The sequence below is a fragment of the Equus przewalskii genome, chromosome 5 (assembly GCF_037783145.1).
Source record: "Equus przewalskii isolate Varuska chromosome 5, EquPr2, whole genome shotgun sequence".
Classification (NCBI taxonomy): domain Eukaryota; kingdom Metazoa; phylum Chordata; class Mammalia; order Perissodactyla; family Equidae; genus Equus; species Equus przewalskii.
In genome coordinates this window covers 36,373,764-36,397,798 of record NC_091835.1, presented here as the reverse complement: position 1 = coordinate 36,397,798, position 24,035 = coordinate 36,373,764, and the positions used below count along the sequence as shown (strand labels likewise).

General features: G+C 36.5%; 1 protein-coding gene across 2 annotated transcripts in view; it reads left to right on the top strand.

Moving 5' to 3' along the window:
• LOC103566390 (C-type lectin domain family 4 member A-like) overlaps positions 1–21,828 on the top strand; it is a 51,286-nt gene extending 29,458 nt beyond the window's left edge. For both annotated transcript variants that reach the window (XM_070620654.1, XM_070620653.1), the window contains exons 4-7: positions 161–262; positions 18,418–18,587; positions 19,715–19,830; positions 20,851–21,828. In XM_070620654.1, coding sequence (XP_070476755.1) covers positions 161–262; positions 18,418–18,587; positions 19,715–19,830; positions 20,851–20,992 — 530 coding nt within the window. In that variant the 3' untranslated portion in view covers positions 20,993–21,828. The remainder of the gene's footprint in view (positions 1–160; positions 263–18,417; positions 18,588–19,714; positions 19,831–20,850) is intronic.
• The last annotated feature ends 2,207 nt before the right edge of the window (positions 21,829–24,035 follow it).

Here is a 24,035-nt window from a genome sequence, read left to right as displayed (position 1 = left end):
AATGTGGGGTGATGGGAAATTTTTTCCACAGTCTGGATCCTTCTACTCAAGTAATTGAACATTTGTAGACTTTGTTTGTGTAAAGAATGCAAGAGAGTAATAATAAAGAACAAAGTCAAAACACTACCAGTAAAATGAATGGTCTTATTCTCTTTTTCAGTTTATTATCACAAATATTCTCACTGTCTTAAAGAAGAAAAGACTATAAAGGAAATCAGGTACACAACACTGGAATGTGTGAAAGAAAACTTGAAGATGGAAGGTAAAAATTAATGTGCCTATAATTCAGTTGTTGACTATACTGTGTAAGGATTCCAAATCAATATTTCCAACAAGATTCACAGGGAGATCATACTAAGAAGTTGAGTCTCAGGATCATTTTAAGCTTTAGGTGTACAAATATATAGAACTTAAAACTCTTATATGCATATCTTTAATTTGTGCAAGGAGAGTCTTAATTGTGAAAAAGGTTATGTTGCTTTTGGATTTCTTCAGCCTTCACTTCTCTCTGAACTTTTGTGCACACTTGCTCTGTTTCTCACATATCAGTTAAAACACACTTTCTCAAGAGAGATCTAATCCATTTGTGCTTTGAGAAAACATGTGTTGTATGTGTGTAAAACGTTTACGGGAGGATGCATAAAATACTCTTACTGAGTTCTGCCTACGGAGACTAAGCTTGAAGACGTCGGAAGAGAGCGAAAGTTTTAGTTTTGTTTGATGAAGAAGATGATGATGATATGAAGATGATGATTTTAATATAGAGGTGAATTGTTTAAATTAAAAAATAGACTATTTTTAAAGAATAGTTTTATTTTTGCAGCAAAATCGAGCAGATAATAGAGTTTCCATGTCATCCCGTACATACAATTTCCCCAATTATTAACATCTTACATTAGTATGGTACATTTCTTACAACTAATGAACCAATATTGATACACTATCATTAACTAGTTCACAGTTTATTCAGGTTTCCTTAGTTTTTACCTAGTGTTATTTTTGTGTTCTGGGATCCCATCCAGAATACTGCATTACATTTAGCTTTCATGTCTCTTTAGGCTCCTCTTGGCTGTGGTAGTTTCTCAGATGTTCCTTGTTTTTCAAGACTTTGACAGTTTTGAGGGCTATAGGACAGGCATATTGTAGGATGTCCCTCTGGTGGAATTTGTCTGATGTTTTTCTAATGATTAGACTGGGGTTACTGGCTTTTCAGAGGAAGATCATAGACATAAAGTAGCATTTTCATCACATCATATCAACATAATTTTTGACTGTTGATGTTGACTTTGATCACCTAGCTGAGGTAATTTGTTAGGTTTCTCCACGGTAAAGTTATTCCTTTTTCCTCCTTTCCGTACTGTACCTTTAGAGGGAAGTTGCTTTGCACAGCCCACAATTAGGGCTTGGAGAATTAAGCTCCCTTTCCTGTAGGATAGAGTATTGTATTAGTCTTCTTGGGCTGCCATAACAAAATATCACAAACTGGGTGGCTTAAACAACAGACAATTATTTTCTCCCAGTTCTGGAGGCTGGCAGTTTAATATCAAGGTGCCGGCAGGGTTGGTTTCTATTGAGGCATCTCGGCTTCTCTCTCTGGCTTACAGATGGCCACCCTCTTGCTGTGTCGTCATATGGCCTTTCTTCTGTGCACACGCAGAGAGGTAGAAAGAGAGAGAGAGACGGAGCTGATGTCTCTTCTTATAAGGACACCAGTTCTATTGGATGACCGCCCCGTGCTTATGACCTCATTTAATCTTAATTACTTCCTAAAAGGCACTATCTACAAATACAGATACATTAGGGGTTAGGGCTTCAACATATCAATTTTGGGAGAACACGTTTCAGTCCATAACATTCCACCCTCTGACCCCCCAAATTCATATTCTTCTTGCATGCAAAATACATTCACCCTGTCCCAATAGCCCCTAAATTTTTAACCCATTCCAATGTCCATTCCAATTGCAATTGGAATTCCAATTCTAATATCAAAGTCTCATCTGATTATCATCTAAATCAAGTATGGATGACACAAAGTATAATTCATCCTGAGGCAAAATTTCTTTCCATCTGTGAACCTATAAATCCAGACAAGTTATATGCTTCCAAAATTCAATGGTGGACACACATAGGATAGACATTTCCATTCCCAAAGGGAGAAATCAGAAAGAGGAAAGGGATGATATGTTTCAAACAAGTCCAAATCTAGCAAGGCAAATTTCATTAGACTTTAAGGTTTGAGAATAATCTTCTTTGGCTTGATGTTCTGCCCTCTGGGCCCGCTAGAGTGGCAGTGTCACCCCCATGGTTCTACATGGGAGCTCTGTCCCATGGCTCTGTGGGATAGCCTTGCCCCTGAGACACTGGGCAGCGGCCTCCTGGCCCACTGAAACCGAGAAGGTTGCCCCACACTCTGAAACCAAGGAGGAAACAGCCTTACCCCCTTCACCTGTGGTGAAAGTGGCAGCCCTGATGATCCTTGAATTGCCTTCAAGTTATTGTTCCCTTTTCATAAAAGATAATACATGTTTGAAGCCTATAGCTCTATTGCCCCATGCTGTAGAATAACAATACCATGCTGTAGAAAGTCCAATAACTTTCCTTCGTTCTGTCCCATTTTCTATCTCCTTTAGTCCCAGCTGACAGTATTTCTGCTGGTATGATCCTATTTCAATTCCTGGTTAAATCCATGGTAATCTCTTTATGGAGTGATTGTCCAGCCACATCCTTAGTGTTCTGTCCAGAATATATTTTCTCATTTTTTTACAATATGGCTAGGTTGAGAATTTTCCAGATCTCCAAGTTCTTGTTCTTTTTTGCTGAAAACTTCCTTCAATTTTATCTCTTTTCTCTTGCATTTTACTATAAGCAGGAAGGAGAAATCAGGCCACAACTTTAACACTTTTCTTAGAAATCTCCTCTGCTAAATATCCAAGGTTGTCACTTAAAGTTCTGCCTTCCATAAAACAAGAGGAAAACATAATTCAGCATTTTTTTGCTAGTTTATTACAAGAATTGCCTTTCCTCCAATTTCCAATAGCATGTTCCTCATTTCCACCTGAGACCTAAAGCATCTTTAACGTTCATATTTCCACCATCATTCTATTCATTACAATATATGTATTCTCTAAGATGATAGAACCTTTATCTACAGCTCTCTTTTCTTTCTGAGTTCTTACCAGAATCACATTTAAGATCCATATTTCTACCAACACACCTTTCCAGGCAATTTAGGCTTTTTCTAGCATGCACCTCAAAACTCTTCTAGCCTTCCCATCACCCATGTTCAAAAGCCGCTTTCACATTTCTAGGTATCTGTTACAGTAGCGCCCTACTTTGTACCAAAATCTGTGTTAGTCTGCTTGTGCTGCCATAATAAAATGTCACAGACTGGGTGGCATAAACAACAGAAATCTATTTTCTTACAGTTATGAAGGCTAGAAGTCCAACATACCGTAAGAGTTGGTTTCTAGTGAGGCCTCTCTTCCTGGCTTACAGACGGCTACCTTCTTACTGTGTCCTCACTTAGCTGCTTCTCTGTGTGCATGGGAGGAGAGAGAGAGATTTCTGGAATCCCTTCTTTTTCTTATAAGGAGAAATCCTATTGGATTAAGGCCCTACCCTTATGACCTCATTTAACCTTAATTACCTCCTTAAAGGCTCTACCTCCAAATATAGTCACATTGAGGGTATAGCTTCAATATATGAATTTTTGGAGAACACAATTCAGTTCATAACAAGTATCTATATAATTTATTTGGAATTCTTGTGCATGTGAGATTTGTCTCTTGTACCCTATTTATTGATTTATTCAATCATTTATTTATATTTGTATGTACTCATAGATATTTATTTTATATTTTGAGTTATAATCCAATACTGTATTTATTTTGTTGCTCAAGTTATTTTACCATTACCATTGGGAGCTCTTTCAGTTGGCTCTTGTGTCTTTGTGACATACCCTCATCAATGTGTTGTTTTGTCTTTGAGCACTTCCCTATTTTCGGGGAGTACAATATGCTCTGGGCTTGTATTGTATATTTCCTGTGCCAGTCTTAGAATCAGCTACTCCTCTGTGGAGCTCTGGCTCATGTTATTGAAGAATGGTATTAGGAACCAAGATCTGGACACTAGGTATGCTTATTACTACTGGGGTGTAATTTCTTTTAGGCCCTCTCAGCTGACAGAGCAAAGAAATATATGTGAGTACTAACCTGTGAATGTTCATATGTTAATAAATATTTCTACATGTAACCATCTGTAACTACAATAAGTAAAACATCAGTTTTTACTGATGTCTTCAAACTGTAATCCATTGGCACATCCATCATTCTAGCATACTTCTTTTGATATCATTAAATGACCACTCCAACAGAGAGAATCTGGTTCCCACAATCTGCTCAGTACATTTAGTTAATTATTCAATTCCAATGAACACATATAGCAATGTCAGAATTGTCAACTCCTACCACCATGGGCAACAACTTTATCAACTAGAATATAGTGCTTATGTGCAATTTCTTTTTAACTTTCTTTCTTTTGTAACCTCTTTTATAAGTTCTTTTATAACTTTTGTAATTTTATTTTGTACTCTTATTAGACTCCATTTCCAAAGTTACTTAGGTTATCACTTTACTCCCACCCTCTTCATTGTGGTTGCTGCCTACATTTGTAATACAGTTAGATTCTCTTGTCGCAGTCTTCATTCTTTCATGGGATACCCTGACCTCCTAAATGAATTTTTAACATTTGCATACAATAGATATGTAATATTCTATGGATTTTCTATGTTCTAGGGTGAATGTGTAATGTCATGTATCCATTGTTGCAGTATCATACAGAATAGTTTCACTGCCCTAAAAATCTCCTGTGCTCCAGTCTCCTCTCCAAACTCTTAGTAACCACTGAAATTTTTATTGTCTCTATAGTTTTGCCTTTTCCAGAATATCTTATCATTGTAATCATACAGTCAGTAGCCTTTTTACATTGCCTTATTTTACTTAGCAATCTGCATTTAAAGTTTCTCCGTGTCTGTTCATGACTTGATAGCTCATTTAAAAGTCACTGAATACTATTTCCTTGTATGGATATACTGATGTTTGTTTGTCTGTCCATCTGTTGAAGGACAGCTTGATGGCTTCTAGTTTTTGAGGCTAATAAATAAAGCTACTATAAACATTTGCATACAGGGTCTAGTGGGGATGTGTTTTTAACTCAATTGGGTCAATACCTACAAGCATGATTATTAGATTATATGAGAAGACTATTTTTAGTTTTGTAAGAAACTACCAAATTGTTTTCCAAAGTGGCTGTATCATTTTGCATTCCCACTAGTAATGAATGAGAGTTCCTGTTGCTCAACATTAGCACTTCCTATTGTTAATTTTTTTATCCATTCTAATAAACGTGTAGAAGTATCTCATTGTTGTTTTAATTTGTAGTTCATAAATTGCAATGACATATGATGCTGAGCATCTTTCCATATGCTTGTTTACCATCTGCACATCTTCTTTGGTGTGCTGTCTATTCCCATCTTATGGCCATTTTTAATTGGTTTGTTTGTTTTCTTATTGTTGAGTTTTGAGTGTTCTCTGTATATTTTAGATACAAGTACTTTATCAGATATGTGTTTTGCAAATATTTTCTCCCAGTCTGTGGCTTGTCTTTTCATTCTCTTAATAATATCTTTCATATAGTAGAATTTTCTTTTTGAGGAGACTTTGAATTTATTCAACTTCAAGTTGGATCAGTATGTAACAATTGCAGGAGCTTAAATTTGAGATCAAGATACTAATTTCCAAAGAGACAATACAGATAGAGGTACCGGCACACATTTATAGAGTATGTTTGATTAGGTTTTTTTCCAGAGAGATATACAGATAAATATCAGATGACTCTGTATAAAGAGTATGAGTTACTTTGACGAATGAAACATCTCTATCTCAATGACTCAGATTGGCTACTAAATAAAATGGTGCATGTATCTGTGTATCAATTTCAGTCTCAGTGTTTTGTTTTGTTTTTTCACTTAAAAGTACTGGAAAATATATTTGATCAAATTCAGTTGCGTGATTTTCTTTCCTGTTTGAGGTCTGCATCACTTGCTTGTATAACATTCAAATGGGTGTACTGTTTGTTGAAATTTTCACTCCACTGAATATTTGAGTTCACATGGTCATAACATCCTAGTAACCTGATCCTTGTTTTACAGTTGGCCATGCCATTCTGAGCTGATGAAGGTAAATTTTAAAACAATAGATAAATAAGAAGCAATTACCCTTGGGTGATATAAGTACTGCTTTCAGTTACTTTAAAGTAAGCTTTTTAAAGCTGACAATAAGAACTCATTGTCTGATAAACACTACTGGAAAAATAAGAGCTCTCATTTTGAATTCTTATAAATTTATGAGGTTATATTAATGGAAGGCTCTAGTCATATGAAGCCTGCTGTAATGGAGTTGAGTCATCCTGGGGGTAACTGTATAATGATAACTCAAAGGAAATGAAATGCAGTTCTCAAATTGCTTATTTTGCAGTAAGACAACATAAAATGCAACAGTAACTTTGATAAATGTATCTTATAAATTCTGATCCTGAATTTCACAGTTAGTTGGTCTGTACAAATACAATATATTAAAGTAGGTATGTAATGTATTTGCTTTCATGAAAATAGAACAACTTTTATGTCATCACTCAGTTTATGTGATTTGGATCAAGAACTGTATTCACTTTTGTGTTTACTAATCCATTGCACCAAATTCCCCAAAACTCATGATGATGATGATGTGATATGTGCCATATGCAGAGAAAGATGACCAAATAAGCAACCTATTAAGAATGTTGGTTATCATCTTCTTCTTTTAAGGCTGAATAGTATATACCACATTTTCTTTATTCATTCACCTGTTGATGGACATTTCCAAAATAGTCAAATTCATAAAATCAAAGACTGGAATGGTGGTTACCAGGGACTGGCAGGAGGGGGAAATTAAGAGTTATTAATCAACAGGCATAAAGTTTCAGTTAAGTAAGATGGGTAAGCTCTAGAGATTTGCTGTACAGCATTTTAGCTATAGTCAACAATAATGTAACATACACTTAAAATTTGTTAAGGGGATAAATCTCATGTTAACTGTCCTTGCCACAATAAAATCAATAAATTAATAGGGATAAATCTCATGTTAACTGTTCTTGCCACAATAAAATCAATAAATTAATACATCAAGAATGTTGCTTACCAGTTGTACTTCCCTAGAGACAAGAATTATGACTGCAGATTCATCTGACAGCTATCAGGTTTTCCCAAAGAGTCTCCTTGGAAACTATAGTCCAATAATTTAGGTGGGAAAATATATATAGTTTATTTGAAAAATAATATAACCTTTTATCACTGGGATATCCAGTGTGCCTTAGCATGTTAACAATTTTTTAAAGTTCTACATTTATCCTTTCATTTATTCATTCTGTACATATTTACAGATGCTGATGATGAGCCGGCAATGGGACATTGAACAAAACAGAAAGGTTCTTTCCCTTACAGAACTTTTCTTAAAGAGGGGGAAGAAAGTAAATATATTTTATGTGGTAATAAGTGCTGTGTTAAAAGTTAACTATTAAAAGGGGACAGCAAATGCTTGGTTATGCTATTCAATATAGAACGATTAGGGATGATTCTAAGAAAAGGAGACACTGAGCAGAGATCTGAAGGAAGTGAAGAAGCAAGTCATGAATATCTTAGGAAATGAGCCTCTCAAGCAAGGGAAGGAGATAGTGTAAAGGTCTTCTTGACAGAAACATTCTTAGAATGCGTATGAAACAGGTTGGCCAGTCAGCCAGGAACAGTGTAAATAAGAGGGGGTGAAGTCAGAAAGTTAGCAGAGATCACATGTGCTGTGGTAGACTTTGGCTTACATTGAGTGCATTTGAACGTGTGAGTGGCATAATTTCATTTTCATTTTTGAAGGACCATGCTTACTGATGAATGAAGAATAGATTTTAGCAGAGAAAAGGTAGAAACTTGGAGACAAATAAGAAATCTATTGCAATAATATAGTGAGAAATAATGATGGCTAGAAACTGGACAATGGTGGATGATATGGTGGGATTCTGTATATAATTTGTAGGTATAGCCAATAAGAAAGTTGTTGGTAGATTGGATATGAAGTGTGCAAGAAAGATCCCTTGGCCTGAGAAACTGGAAAAATGTATTGCCAATTGTGAAGAAAAGGAAGACAAAGGAAAGGGCATAAGTTTTTTAATTTGTGAGACATCAAATGTTCTCTTTGGAAAATATAAAATCAGAGCTGCTTACTACGTTTAAGGGGGAATGTTGGGAAGTTGTTGGGCATAAGAATCTGTAGATTAGAGTATGCAAAGCTAAAGACTAGATTAGATCACTTGAAGAGTGACAGTGAAAGTAGACAGTGAAAAGTCCACTATTTGAGTTCATGGAGATAAGGAGCAACTTATAAAGAATATTAAGGGGTAAGAGCCACACAAATAGAACTTGAAGTAAAAGAGAATGACATACTGAAGGCCAAGGGAAGAAAATGTCTCAAGAAGAATTGAGTCATCTGCGTCAATTTATCTCAATAACGAGCTCAAGTTGCATGTGGAAGAGAATTGAAAAAAGGATTTGGCAATTAGGACATCTTCAGTGACTTTGGGTAGAGCCATTTTGGTGGAGTTAAGGGTTTGAAAGCCTGACTAGAGAGGGCTTAATAGATGGTGGAAAGAAAATAACCGAAGAGGGTGAGAAAACTACTTTCAGTTAGAGCAAAGAGACGAAGATTGCTGATAACAGACTGTGGGCTTCTGAGGGCGGGTGGGATGTTGGTTTGGAAATGAGCAGATTTAAAGTACTTGAATTGCCAAGTTTACACACTAAGTGGATTTTCTTATATGACGGCCTGTACTGTTACAGCATTCTGGTCTTATTACCTGGATTCTACCTCCATATATCACACATACAGTACAAATGTTTAACTGGTAAGGTTGTATGAGAATTGCACTAATTACTAACTTGTTTTAGAATAGCACTTTTTGGTAATTATTTTTATCTCAACTGACTAGTAACTCAGAAAAAAATCAGTTATTTATTTATGTAGTTATTTTTTATTGCGTTATATTTGTCATACAACATTGTGTAAGTTCAAGGTGCACAACGTATTGATTTTATACATTTACATTGCAATATGGTTGTCATAGTAGCATTCGCTAATACCTCTATTGTATCACATAATTATCATTTCTTCTAGTGTCGGAAACACTTCAAATCTGGTCTCTTTGCAGTTTACTGTTTACAGTGCAGTTTTGTTGTCTGTAATCACTGTACTGTGTATTAGATCTCCAGGACTTATTTATTTACTAATTGCACCTATGTCCCCTTAAACATCTCTCTCATTGCCACACCCCCTGGCCCCTGGTAACCACCATTTTACCCTCTGCTTTTATGATTTCATTTTTTTAAGATTCTACAAGTAAGAGATATATCATACAGTATTTGTCTTTCTCTATCTGACTTATCTCACTTAGCATAATGTCCTCAAGGTCCATGAATGTCATTTCAAATGGTGGAATTTCCTTTTGTTCTCATGACTGAATAATATTCCATTGCAGAAATATACCACATCTTCTTTATCTGTTTATCCGTTAATGGATACTTAGGTTGTTTCCTTATCTTGGATATTGTGAATAATACTGCGGTGAACAAGGGAGTGCAGATATCTTTTCAATATGCTGTTTTCACTTCCTTCAGATATACCCTGAAGTGGGATTGCTGGATTGTATGGTAGTTCTATTTTTAATTTTTTGAGGAACTTCCGCACTGTTCTTCTAGGGGCTGAACCTGTTTACAATCCCACCAACAATGCACAAGGGTTCCCTTTCTTCGTATACTCGCCAACATTTGTTATCTCTTGTCTTCTTAATGATCGCTCTTCTTAAAAGTGTGAGGTGATATCTCACAGTGGTTTTGATTTGCAATTCCTTGATGATTAGTAACGTTGACCACATTTTCATGTACTTGTTGGCCATGCGGACATTTTCTTTGGAAAATAGTCTATTTGGTTCCTCTGCCCATTTTAAGATCAGATTTTTTGTTTGCTATTGAGTTATATGAGTTCTTTATAAATTTTAGATATTAACCCCTTATCTGATACATGGTTTGCAAAAATTGTCTCCCAATCTGTAGGTTACTTTTTCATTTTGTTGATTGTTTCTTTTGCTGTGCAGAAGCTTTTAAGTTTGATGTGGTCCCACTTGTTGATTTTTTTCTTTTGTTGTTTGTGTTTTGGTGTCATATCCAAAAAAATCATTGCCAAGAACAATGTCGAGGAGCTTCTTCCCTGTGTTTTGTTCTAGGAATTTTATGGTCTTATGTTTAAGTCTTTGATCCGTTTCTAGTTAATTTTTGTGAGTGCTATAAGATAGTGGTCCAATTTCATTTTTCTCCATGTGGTTATCCAGTTTCCCCAACATTATTTGTTGAAGAGACTATTTTTTCCTCAGTGGATGTTTCCAGCTCCCTTATCAAATTTTAGTTGATTGTAGTTTCTCTATTCTGTTCCATTAGTCTATGTGTGTATTTTTATGGTAGTATCACACTTTTTAATAACTACAACTTTGTAGTATAGTTTTAAATCAGGAAGTGTCATGCCTCCAGTTTTGTTCTTTCTCATGATTGCTTTGGCTATTCAGGATCTTCTGTGGTTCCACATAAATTTTAGGATTTTTTTCAATTTCTGTGAAAAATGCTATTGGAATTTGATAGTGATTGCATTGAATCTATAGATGGTTTTTGGTAGCATGGACTTTTTAACAATATTAACTCTTCCAATCCATGAACATTGATGTCATGCCATGTGTTTGTGTCTTTTTCTATTTCTGTTATCAAAGTATTGTAGTTTTCTTTGAATAGATCTTTCACTTCCTTGGTTAAATTTGTTCCTAGGTATTTTATTGTTTTTGATGCTATTGTGAATGGGATAGTTTTCTTTATTTCTTTTTCAGGTGTTTCTTTGTTGGTGTATAGAAAAGCAACTGATTTCTGTGTATTGATTTTATATCCTGCAACTTGACTGAATTCATTGATTAGATCCAACAGTTTTTAAGTTGAATCTTAGGGATTTTCAATATATGAGATCGTATCATTTGCTATAGCAATAATTTTACTTCTTCCTTTCCAATTTAGATGACTTTTATTTCTTTATCTTACTGATCGCTCTGGCTAGGACTTCCAGTACTGTGTTGAATAAGAGTGGTGAGAGTGGGCACCCTTGTCTTGTTTCTGATCTTTGAGGAAAAGATTTCAATTTTTTTCATTGCTTATAATGTTAGCTGTGGGTTTGTTGTATATGGTCTTTGTTATGTTGAGGTATGTTCCTTCTATAATCAATCTTTTGAGGGTTTTTATCGTGAAAGGATGTTGTATTTTGTAAAATGCTCTTTCTGCATGTATTGGAATGATCATAAGATTTTTATCCTTCATTTTGTTAATGTGGTGTGTCACATTTATTGATTTGCATATGTTGAACCATCCTTGCATCTCAGGGATAAATACACCTTGATCATGATGTATGAATATTTAATGAGCTATTTAATTCAGTTTGCTAATATTTTGTTGAGAATTTTTACATCTATATTCTTCAGGTATATTGGGCTGTTTTTTTCTTTTCTTGTAACACCATTTTCTGTCTTTAGTATCAAGGTAATGCTGGCCTTGTAAAATGAGTTTGGGAAGGAATAGTGTTAATTCTTTTTTAAATATTTGGTAGAATTCTCCAGTGAAACCATCTGCTACTGGGCTTTTCTGTGTTGGAAGGTTTTTGATTACTGATTCAATCTTCTTACTGGTTATTTTTATGTTCAGGTTTTCTATTTACTCATGATTCAGTCTTGGTAGGTTGTATGTTTCTAGGAATTTATCTATTTCTACTAGGTTGAATTCTACTAGGCTTGATTCTTCTTAATCCATCTAGCTTTGTGTCAGTGTCTATATATTTGATAAAGCAGATACCTCTTCTAGTCTTTATAGACTGTTTTTGTCAGGGAAATACTTTCTATTGCTGCTTCCTGGATCTTGGGGCTGCTTCTGGTATTGTAGTCAAGCAGGATGATCTGGATCACATGGGTACTGCTGGGTCTGCAGCTAAGTCCCTGGTTGGCATGCTTGTTCCTGGAAGCAAATTCGGGCATAGTTCCTGCTGGATCTCCAAGTGGATAGGACTGCCTCAGGATCACAATTCCATGGGTCTGGATCCAGGTCAAGGGGCTGCTTATGGGTCTGCATTTGTGTGTGCATACAGCGAGCCTGTGGTGTGGAGGGGTGTGATTCCTACTGGGCTTTTGGGTGGGCTCCCACTGTGTCCATGAGCAGTTCCCTGAGTGGGCAAGACTGCCTCTGGGACTGTGGTAGAGCAGGGCAGGAGCCAGGACATAGGTTTGTTTCATTGTCCACAGTCAGGTACATTGTTGTTGGGCCTACTACCAGGGGCATGGATGAGTATAGCTCCTGCTGAGACCCTGGGGAGGCAGGACTGCCTCTAGGACCACTGTAGAGTGGCTCTGGAGATGGGTTACAGGGCTGCTCCTGGATCAGCAGCCAGGTCCATGGTCAGCAGGCTTGTTATTAGGGGGTACAGTAGGGCATGGCATCTCCCAGGTCCCTTGGAGGATGAATGGTGGCAGGACCACAGACAAATGAGACTGGAGCCAACTCCACAGAGTTACAGGGCTGCTTCTGGGTCTGCAGCCCAGACCATGATTGGCATGTCTGCCACTAAGGTACAGCCCCACTCTCAAAGCAGGCCTCCTTGGTCTTGAGCTCCACTGGCAGTTAACAACCTCCTATCTAGATCCCAAGACACCCACAAAGGTGTTTTTGTCCATGGATGACTGCCAAATTGTTGTTTCTGTGAGGAAGGAGAGGGCTGGGACTTCCTATTCTGCTGTCTACTGATGTTACCTGCATGTTGCCTTTTTTAGCCACACCTACTTCCCTCTTGACCCTTCCAGAATGGCTGTATTGTTTTTCAGTAATGTTTGGATGATTCGTTTGCTCTACATCCTTACCAGTATTTGCTGTTGTTATTATTTTTTATTTTAGCCATCTAATAGATGTGTAGTGATATCTCACTGTGGTTTTAATTTGCTTGTCCCTAATTGCTAATGGTGCTGAACTTCTTTGCGAATTCCAGTGGAGGCGAGTGTGGGCACCAGCTTTCAGAGATAGGTAAATTAAAAGCCAGACCCTCAAGCAGCAGCTAGAAAAATCAGAGTGCTGGATGTGTAGTCCAACTTCTTCCAGGGTAAAGCTGGAATCTTGGTTATTTTCACTGGAGCAAGCCAGGAGGAGGAGCCATGGGAAATGTCCAATGGCCCATTCAAGCTTCCAGGGGACTAGTAATTGCCTGCCCTTTCAGCTCCCAAGTGTAGGATAGTTAAAAGCCAGCCACTAGGGCTAGCAGCTGGAAAAGTCAGGAAATTAGATGTGTAATCGCATCCCTACCAGGGAGAAACTGGGAGCTGGGCTTTATTGCCTTGCTTGTTCTGTGCCGAGCCAGGGGAAAGAAGAGAAGGAAGGGTCTACTATTCCTATTTTTCTGAGTTTTTATCATGAATGGGTGTTGAATTTTGTTAATTTTTTTTGCATTAATTACTATGGTCATGTGAATTTTCTTCTTTAGTTTGTTCATTTTGTTAATTACATTGATTGATTTTTGAATATGGAAACAGGCTTGCTTCCCTGGAATAAATACCACTTGGTCATGGTATATAATTCTTTGTATATATTACTGAATTGTATTTGCTAATTGTAAGGTTTGTTTTGTTTTGCTGAGGAAGATTAGCCCTGAGCTAACATCTGTTGCCAAACTTCCTCCTTTTATTTTTGCTTGAGGAAGATTAGTGCTGACCTAAAATCTGTGCCAATCTTCCTCTACTTTATATGTGGGTCACTGCCACACTGTGGCTGACCAGTGGCATAGGTCCACACCTGGGATCCAAACCTGTGAATCCCGGGCTGCTGAATCAGAATGCACCAAACTTAATGACCACGCCAGGGGGCTAGCCCCAAGGATTTTTAAATCTATTTTAATTAGGCATATTGGTCTGTTTTTTCCTCTTTTTTTGATACTTTTGTCCCCCAGTTTTGATCTCAGGTAATACTAGCTTCATAAAATGAATTGAAAAGTGTTTCTCTTCTATTTTCTAAAAGAGATTGTGCAAAATAGGTGTTACTTCAAATAATCTCTTGGTAGAATGCCCTGAGCTTGGAGATTCCTTTTTTTTTGGAGTTTTAAAATTATAAATTGTGTTCCTTAATAGTTATAGGGATATTCAAATTGTGTATTTCATATCGGGTGAACTGTGATACTTTGTGTCTTTTTGAGGACGTAGTTCATTTTGTCTAAGTTGTCAAATTTGTGTGTACAGCTGTTTTTAGTATTCCTGATTATCCTTTTGACATCTGTAGGGTCTGTAGTGATGCTCTCTGTTTAATTCCTCACACTAGTAATTTGTGTCATCTTTTTGGTTTTTTGTCAGTTTTATGAGAGATTTGTCAATTTTATTGATCTTTTCAAAGAACCAGTTCTTTGTTTCATTGATTTACTCTATTGTTTTTCTGTTTTCAAGTTCTTGATTTCTGCACTTATATTTATCTCTTTCTTTCTGCTTGCTTTAGGTTTATTTTGTTCTTATTTTTCTAGGTTCTTAAAGTGGGAGATGACATTATTGACTTGGGACTTTCTCCTTTTTTCTAATGTATGCATTTAGTGCTATAAATTGCTGTGTTAACATTGCATTGACTGTGTCCTACAAATTTTCATATGCTGTATTTTCATTTTCTTTCAGTTCATTGTATTTTTAAATTTCTCTTGAGACTTCTTTGATCGGTGGATTATTTAGAAGTGTGTAGCTTAATTTCCATGTTTTAGGAGATTTTTCTCTTTCTTTCTTTTACTGATTTTTAGTTTGATTCAATTGTGGTCAGAGAACACTCTTTGTATGATTTAAATTGTTTTAAATTTGTTGGAGTTTGCTTTATGGCCCAGGATATGATCTATCTTGGTATGTGTGCCATGGACACTTGAAAAGAATGGGTATTCTGTTGTTGTTGGAAGGAGTGTTCTATAAATGTGGATTAGATATTGTTGTATGATGATGTTGTTGAGTTTTTCTATGTTGTTGCTAATTTTCTAATTGTTCCATCATCTGTTAGAGAGGGGTGTTGATGACTCCATCTGTAATTGTGGATTTGTCTATTTCTCCTTCCAGTTATATCAATTTTTGCTTCACATATTTTGCAAATTTGAGATTTGTGTATACTCATTTAGGATTACAGATCTTCCTTAACTTATAATGGGGTTATGTTCCAATAAACCTATTGTTAAGTTGAAATTATCATAAGTCAAAAATGCATTTAATACATCTAACCTACCAAACACATAGCTTAGCCTAGCCTACCTTAAATATGTTCAGAAGACTTACATTAGCCTACAGTTGGGCAAAAATTATCTAACACAAAGACTATTTTATAATAAAGTGTTGGCTATCTCATGTGATTTATTGACTACTGTACTGAAAGTGAGAAACAGAATGGTTGTATGGGTACAAAATGGTCATAAGTTTGTTGGGTGTTTACCCTCATGATCACGCGGCTGAGTGGGAGCTGCAGCTAGCTGCCACTGCCCAGCATCAGAACAGAGTATTGTATCACGTCACCAGCTGGGGAAAAGACCAAAATTCAAAATTTGAAGCATAATTCCTACCAAATGCATATCATTTTCACACCATCATAAAGTTGAAAAATTATACATCAAACCATAGTGAATTGGGGTACATCTGTACTATGTGGGGCTCTATTTACTTATAAATTTTTATTATTTCAAAGGACTTTATTTTTCAGAGAAGTTTTAGGTGCACAGCAAAATTAAGCAGCAGTTAGAGAGATTCCCATATAATGCCTGCCCCTACACATGCATAGCCTCTCCCATTATCAACATCCCCATCAGAGTGGTACATTTGTTAAAAACCCAATTAACCTATATTGACACATCATTATCACCCAAAGTCCATAGTTTACATTAGGGCTCACTCTTGGTATTATACGTTATATGGGTTTGGACAATTGTGTAATGACATGTGTCCACCATTATAGCATCGTATAGAGGAGTTTTGCTGCCCTAAAAATGCTCTGTGCTTCACTGAGTCATTCCTTCCTCCCCACTAAGCTCTGGAAACCACTGATCTTTTTATTGTCTCTATAGTTTTGCCTTTTCCAGAATGTCGTTTAGTTGGAATCATACTGTATGTAGGCTTTTCAATTTGGCTTCTTTCATTCAGCAATATAGATTTAAGTTTCCTCCATGCCTTTTGGTGGCTTGATAGCTCATTTCTTCTTAGTGCTGAATAATATTCCATTGTCTGTATATACCACACTTTATCTGTTCACGTACTGAAGGACATCTTGGCTGCTTCCAAGTTTTGACAATTATGAATAAAGCTGCTGTAAACATCCCTGTTCAGGTTTTTGTGTGGACATAAGTTTTCAACTCCTTTGGGTAAATACCCAGAAGTGTAAATATTGGGTTATATGGTAAAAGTATTTTAGTCTTGTAAGAAACCGCCAAACTGTCTTCCAAAGTGCCTTACTATTTTGCATTCCCACCAGCAATGAGTGAGAGTTCTCATTGCTCCACATCCTCACCAGCATTTGGTGTCAGTGTTCCAGACTTTTGTTCATTCTAATAGGCATGCAGCGGTATTTCATTGTTGTTTTAATTTACATTTCCCTGATGACATGAGATGTGGAGCATATTCATATGCTTGTTTGCTATCTGTATGTCTTCTTTGGTGAAGTATCTGTTAAGATCTTTGGCTCACTTTTAATCAGGTTGTTGGTTTTCTTATTGTTGTTTTAAGAATATTTTGTATGTTTTGAATAACAGTCCTTGTGCAGATGTGTCTTTTGCAAATATTTTTTTCTAGCCTGTGGCTTGTCATTTCATTGTCTTGACAGTGTCTCTCACAAAGCAAAACTTTTTAATTTTAATGAAGTCCATATTATCAGTTCTTCCTTTCATAGATTATGCCTTTGGTGTTATATCTATAAAGCCATTACCAAACCCAAGGTCAACTAGATTTTCTGCTGTGTCATCTTCTAGGGGTTTTATAGTTTTGCATTTTAAATTTAGGTCCATGATCCACTTTGAGTTAGTTTTTTTGAAGTGTGTATGATTTGTGTCTAGATTCTTTTTTTTTTTTTTTTGTAAGTGTATGTCCAGTTGTTCCAGCACTGTTTGTTGAAAGACTGTTTTCTATTATATTGTCTTTGTACCTTTATCAAAGGTCAGTTGGCCATATTTATGTCATTCTATCTCTGGGATCTCTATTTTATTCCTTTGATCTATTTTTCTGTTCTTTTGTCAATACCATACTCTCTTGATTATTGTAGATTTATAGTAAGTCTTAAAGTTGAGTAGTCTCAGCCCTCCCACTTTGTTCTCCTTCAATATTGTTTTGGCTATTCTGGATATTTTGCTCCACTGTATAAACTTTAGACTCAGTTTGCAGATATTCACAAAGTAAGTTTCTGGTATTTAAAACACTGGTTTCTGTGTCTTCTCAGTTCTGCTGTTGAGCCCATCCACTAAACTTTTTATTTTGGTTTTTATGTATTTCAATTATAAAATTCCATTTGGTTCATTTTTTTTTTGAGGAATATTATCCTTGAGCTAACATCTGTGCCCATCTTCCTCTGTTTTATATGTGGGACACCTGCCACAGCATGGCTTGATAAGCAATGTGTAGATCCACACCCAGGATCCAAAGTGGTGAACCCCAGGCTGCTGAAGCAGAGCTCATGAATTTAACCGCTACACCACAGGGCTGGCCCCCATTTGGGTCTTTATTGTATCTTATTTTGTTTGCTAAGAATTTCTGTTTCCTTGTTGAGGCTTTCTATTTTTTTGTTTGGTTCAAACACGTTTGTACTTTCTTGTTGAAGCATCTTTGTTATGGTTTTGAAAAAATCTTTGTCAGATAATTCTAATATTTCTTTTATATTAGTGTTGGCATGTATTTATTGTTTTTTAATTAATTTTGAGAACTTTTTCTTGGTATGATGAGTGATTTTCTGTTGAAAGCTGAATATTTTCATATTTTATTGTAAGATCTGGATCTTATATAAACCTTCTGTTTTTGTTGGCTTTTCCTAACACCATTCTGGCAAGAAAAAGGGGGCTCTGCCTTGTTACTGCCTGATATAGGTAGACTTTACCTCCTTGACAGCTGGTGGACAGGGGCTCCTTGTCACCTCTGGGCGAAGATGGAAGTTCTGGTTTCCATGTGATCTCCCTTGGACTTAATTTTAATAATACACACACTTTAAAAATTACTTTTCTTATATTGTACCTATAGGGCCTTCTTTCAAGACAGAGCAAGTCTGGAGCTGCTGCCCAAAGAGCTGGATTTCATTTAGATCCCACTGCTACTTTGTTTCTGCTAACAACAGAAACTGGAGTGAGAGTGAGAAGCGCTGCTCAGAAATGAATGCACACCTGCTGGTGATCACCACCAAGGAAGAGGAGGTACTTTCGAATCGATAATGGAGTCGGGAGTCCTGTCTGGGTTTCGTACACCTCTCTTGTCTCAGGAGGAAGTTTTCATGGTTTTAGGGTATTGGTGCTGTTGCAGAAGGCTTTCAATAAAATAGAGAGGAAAGACTACCTAAGTCTATACCTTCCACAGCTTCTTCCTGCTTCCATAAAAATAACCTCCCGCCAAATAAATTGGGGCATTTAAAATATATTACATGAGGTTTGAGTGGAAGGGTGAAAATATTTCCATCTGAAATATCAGTTTACTATTTTTCAAATTGTTATAAATTATTTTAAAATGTGAATGTGTTATAAATTATTAAGTATTTACAAGAGAAGGGGTATTACATCAAATAGGGACATAAAGTTCAATCATGAAGAGTCACAATCAACAACCAGAAATACAGTTAAAGAATCTCCAAAGTTATGAAAGGAAAATGATTTAATCTGCAAAAATTTTCTTATGTGTAACTTTGAAGAATACCATCTCTTAGTGAAGATAAGAGAGGAAGTGAGTCTGAGATGACAATTCATTATGAATATGGAGAGAAATGACTCCCATATGTATTGATCTTGCTATATTCTGAATGTCTGTATCCCCTCCAAATTCATATGTTGAAATCCTAACCCCCAAAGGTGATAGTATTAGGAAGTAGGGCCTTTGGGAAGTGCTTAGGTCATGAGGGGGGAACCCTCATGAATGGGATTAGTGTTCTTATAAAAGAGACCCCATACAGCTACCTTGCGCCTTCTACCATGTGAGGACACAGGGAGAATGCACCATCTGTGAACCAAGAGGAGAACCTTCACCCGAACATGCTAGTACCCTGATCTGGGATTTACATCCTCAAGAACTGGGAGAAATAGATTTCTGTTGTTTATAAGCTACCAAGTCTGTGGCATTTTGTTATAGCAAACTAACAGACTAAGACAAACATCATGCTCACAGGTGATGTCTTTTATCCTGTGCTGCTCAGCCAGAGAAGACCTAGGTTCCTGGGCATGGCTCCCATGTAGCTCTTCTTCGATCCTCTCCTTTTCTTCTCCCTAAGAACATGAAGAACTCAATTCTACCTGAATACTCTAAAGGTTATAACTCTTTTCTTTTCTTCCCACAGGATTTTATCACCCAGAAACTACCTGTGAAAAATGTTTATTATATAGGGCTGTCAGACCCAAAGGGGAAAAGACAATGGCAATGGGTTGATCAGGCACCATACAACAAGAGTATAACGTGAGTATAGAGTTAGATAAAGGAAACCTCAGTCCTGGCTCATGCAGGGATTTTAGGGTGCTCCAACTAGGAGCTATTGAAATAAAATAGCTCACTCTTCTTTTAACTCTTGGGTACTAGGTTAAATAATTGCACTTATTATCTTGTTTAATCATCACAAGAACTCTGAGGCACATAGTATTATTTTTTCTACTGTAGAGATGAAACTCAATTTAGAGTTTGATAACTCAGCGAAGTTTATCCAGTGGCAACAATGGTCCTCAGATGCAGGTCTATTTGACACCAAAGTCTGTGCTATTAACCACTGCCTTTCTATCTCTAAATATAAGGAAAATTCATGTGAGTTAAGATGATAACCAGTTATTAAGATTAATATCTCATAAAGCAAATAAGCTAAATTCTGATACTTATATCATCATATTTATGTAGGTCTTTAAAAACTTTTAAGTACATTAGTACATGTTAGTACATTACCATCTTTGATCCTTATATCAACTGTGTGAAATATATGGGGATATTACTCCTGTCTCTGTTTTTTAGTTATGAAAAGTGAGAATTAGGGAAATTAAATTACTTTCCCAAGATAACAGTGATAGTAGCAGATTCAGAGATTTTAACTAGTTCTTCAGACTCCAAAAGCAGTGCATAAAAAAAGAAACAAAATTCATTCGTACTTGAGACCAGGATGAAATCTTTACATCATTTTAAGGGAGCATATGGACTGACGGTGTTCTGGAAACAGGACATAAATATGCACAAATAGAAGAGAGCCTCTGGGATCTGCTGGGAAAATGTTTAATGCAATAAAATGTCACAATACTGTGTGACATAAGCACAATTTTCAAGGGAGATGGCAGAGATACAGATGGAGGAAAAACTTCAGGAAAAGTGGAGAAAGAATGATTTGGGCATACCTGACTTTGACTTCCATACAGTTCAACCCCAGCCCCCTCCCTTGCTGTCTCTAACCCTTTTCAAAGCACTGTTTTGACAAACATCCTCATCATTTCTCCCTTTCAGATTCTGGCACCCAGGTGAACCCAGTAATCCTAGTGAGCGTTGTGTTATCCTAAATTATGCATCAAAACAATGGGGCTGGAACGATGTCTATTGTCATGGAGCTCAGACTTCAGTTTGCAAGATGACGAAGATCTACATATGAAAGGAACATTCTTCATGAGCAAGTGGTTCTGTTGGTGTCCACTATTATAGAGATAGCTAATTTGTTCTTTTTATTCATGTGTGAGTCTTGTAAAAGAGATCTCCTTTTCAATTTTTCAGTAGCCTGTCATCTATTCTACTTATAGAATCAGTGCACAGATTCAATCATTTAATCTTTCATGAAATGAACATACATTGAACATTTTCCATGTGTAGAGACTATACTGGAAAGCCCCGTTGCAGACAAATGAAGGGAGTGTGAGCCTCCTTTCCTAATTTTGTCTGATTGCTAAAGGCTTAGATACTGATATAATTATATGATGTGATTCCTCCATCTGTCTGAATTTTTCTCTTTATGGGTTAGTCAAAAGCAAAATAATCCCAACCGTTACTTTACATTTCTCTCAGACAGATTAATTACCTTTAACTGAAAGCATATAATGTAGCAGTTGGAATATAATACACATCCATGGAAGACAAGTTCTAGCTTTGGCCCAGTGGATTCTTTGGGCTTCTCAGCATTCTCTGTTCAGTCTTGGCCTGTCGTTTAACATCAGGGTAGGCAAAGGGAAATCAGAAATTGAGCATTAGAGATTTAGAATTAGAGAATTAGAATTAGAAATTATTTCTAGTCAGTTGACATAGCTTTATGTTCATCAGGTATTCTGGTAATTTTTCCTTTGCTTCATTCAGTTTATAGTTTCTATGTGTGGGTTGCCACTCAAATGGCCCTTGATTTATTTGCATTTCCATTTTTACTAAAGTTCTTACAGATCATTTTCTTTCTACTACAATATAAAATATGCCATATTTACAATAAAGTCTGTAATTCATTGCCTTAGTGTGATAATTATAATTGATTATGATAAAGCTGATTCTCACCATGGCTATCTATTGAGACCTGGGATTGGGCCCTGATTATCTTTTTTTTTTTTTTTTTTTTTTATTAATGTTATGATAGATTACAACCTTGTGAGATTTCAGTTGTACATTTTTGTTAGTCATGTTGTGGGTACACCACTTCCCCCTCCGTACCCTCCCCCCACCCCCCTTTTCCCTGGTAACCACCGATCAGATCTCCTTATCAATATGCTAATTTCCACCTATGAGTGGAGTCATATAGAGTTCGTCTTTCTCTGACTGACTTATTTCGCTTAACATAATGCCCTCGAGGTCCATCCACATTGTTGTGAATGGGCCAATTTCGTCTTTTTTTATGGCTGAGTAGTATTCCATTGTGTATATATACCACATCTTCTTTATCCAATCATCAGTTTCTGGGCATGTAGGCTGGTTCCACGTCTTGGCTATTGTAAATAATGCTGCGATGAACATAGGGGTGCAACGGACTCTTGAGATATCTGATATCAGGTTCTTAGGATAGATACCCAGTAATGGGATGGCTGGGTCATAGGGTATTTCTATTTTTAACTTTTTGAGAAATCTCCATACTGTTTTCCATAGTGGCTGTACCAGTTTGCATTCCCACCAACAGTGTATGAGGGTTCCTCTTTCTCCACAACCTCTCCAACATTTGTCGTTCTTGGTTTTGGATGTTTTTGCCAATCTAACGGGGGTAAGGTGATATCTTAGTGTAGTTTTGATTTGCATTTCCCTGATGATTAGCGATGATGAACATCTTTTCATGTGTCTATTGGCCATATTCATATCTTCTTTTGAGAAATGTCTGTTCATGTCCTCTGCCCATTTTTTGATCGGGTTGTTTGTTTTTTTGTTGTTAAGCAGTGTGAGTTCTTTGTATATTATGGAGATTAACCCTTTGTCGGATAAGTGGCTTGTAAATATTTTTTCCCAATTAGTGAGCTGTTTTTTTGTTTCAATCCTGTTTTCCCTTGCCTTGAAGAAGCTCTTTAGTCTGATGAAGTCCCATTTGTTTATTCTTTCTATTGTTTCCCTCAACTGAGGAGTTACAGTGTCCGAAAAGATTCTTTTGAAACTGATGTCAAAGAGTGTACTGCCTATATTCTCTTCCAAAAGACTTATTGTCTCAGGCCTAATCTTTAGGTCTTTGATCCATTTTGAGTTTATTTTGGTGTGTGGTGAAAAAGAATGGTCAATTTTCAATCTTTTGCATGTGGCTGTCCAGTTTTCCCAGCACCATTTGTTGAAGAGACTTTCTTTTCTCCATTGTAGGCCCTCTGCTCCTTTGTCGAAGATTAGCTGTCCATAGATGTGTGGTTTTATCTCTGGGCTTTCAATTCTGTTCCATTGATCTGTGGACCTGTTTTTGTACCAGTACCATGCTGTTTTGATCACTGTAGCTTTGTAGTATGTTTTGAAATCGGGGATTGTGATTCCGCCGGCTTTGTTTTTCTTGCTCAGGATTGCTTTAGCAATTCGCGGTCTTTTGTTGCCCCATATGAATTTTAGGATTGTTTGTTCAATTTCTGTGAAGAATGTTCTTGGGATTCTGATTGGGATAGCATTGAACCTGTATATTGCTTTAGGTAGTATGGACATTTTAACTATGTTTATTCTTCCAATCCATGTGCAAGGAATGTTTTTCCATCTCTTTATGTCATCGCCTATTTCTTTCAAGAAAGTCTTGTAGTTTTCATTGTATAGATCCTTCACTTCCTTGGTTAAGTTTATCCCAAGGTATTTTATTCTTTTCGTTGCGATTGTGAATGGGATAGAGTTCTTGAGTTCTTTTTCTGTTAGTTTATTGTTAGTGTATAGAAATGCTACTGATTTATGCACGTTAATTTTATACCCTGCTACTTTGCTGTAGTTGTTGATTGGGCCCTGATTATCTTGATGTAACTGAGTAATTGCATTTTTCACTTGTTTCCTGACTATATCTAAAGCCGAATTATTTTTATACAGATCTGATCTTATCTACTATATGTAGAATTTATCAGTTTACTTCCCAGAGAACAACTTACGTAATAAATCTGGGAGAATTCTGGGGGAACTTTATTTAGAATGAACTTTTCCCACTATTATTTCAACAATATGGGGATGGAATGAAGGAAGGGCAGAAAAAGCCACTTCACTACATGCCTTTGATTTTCAGAATAGAC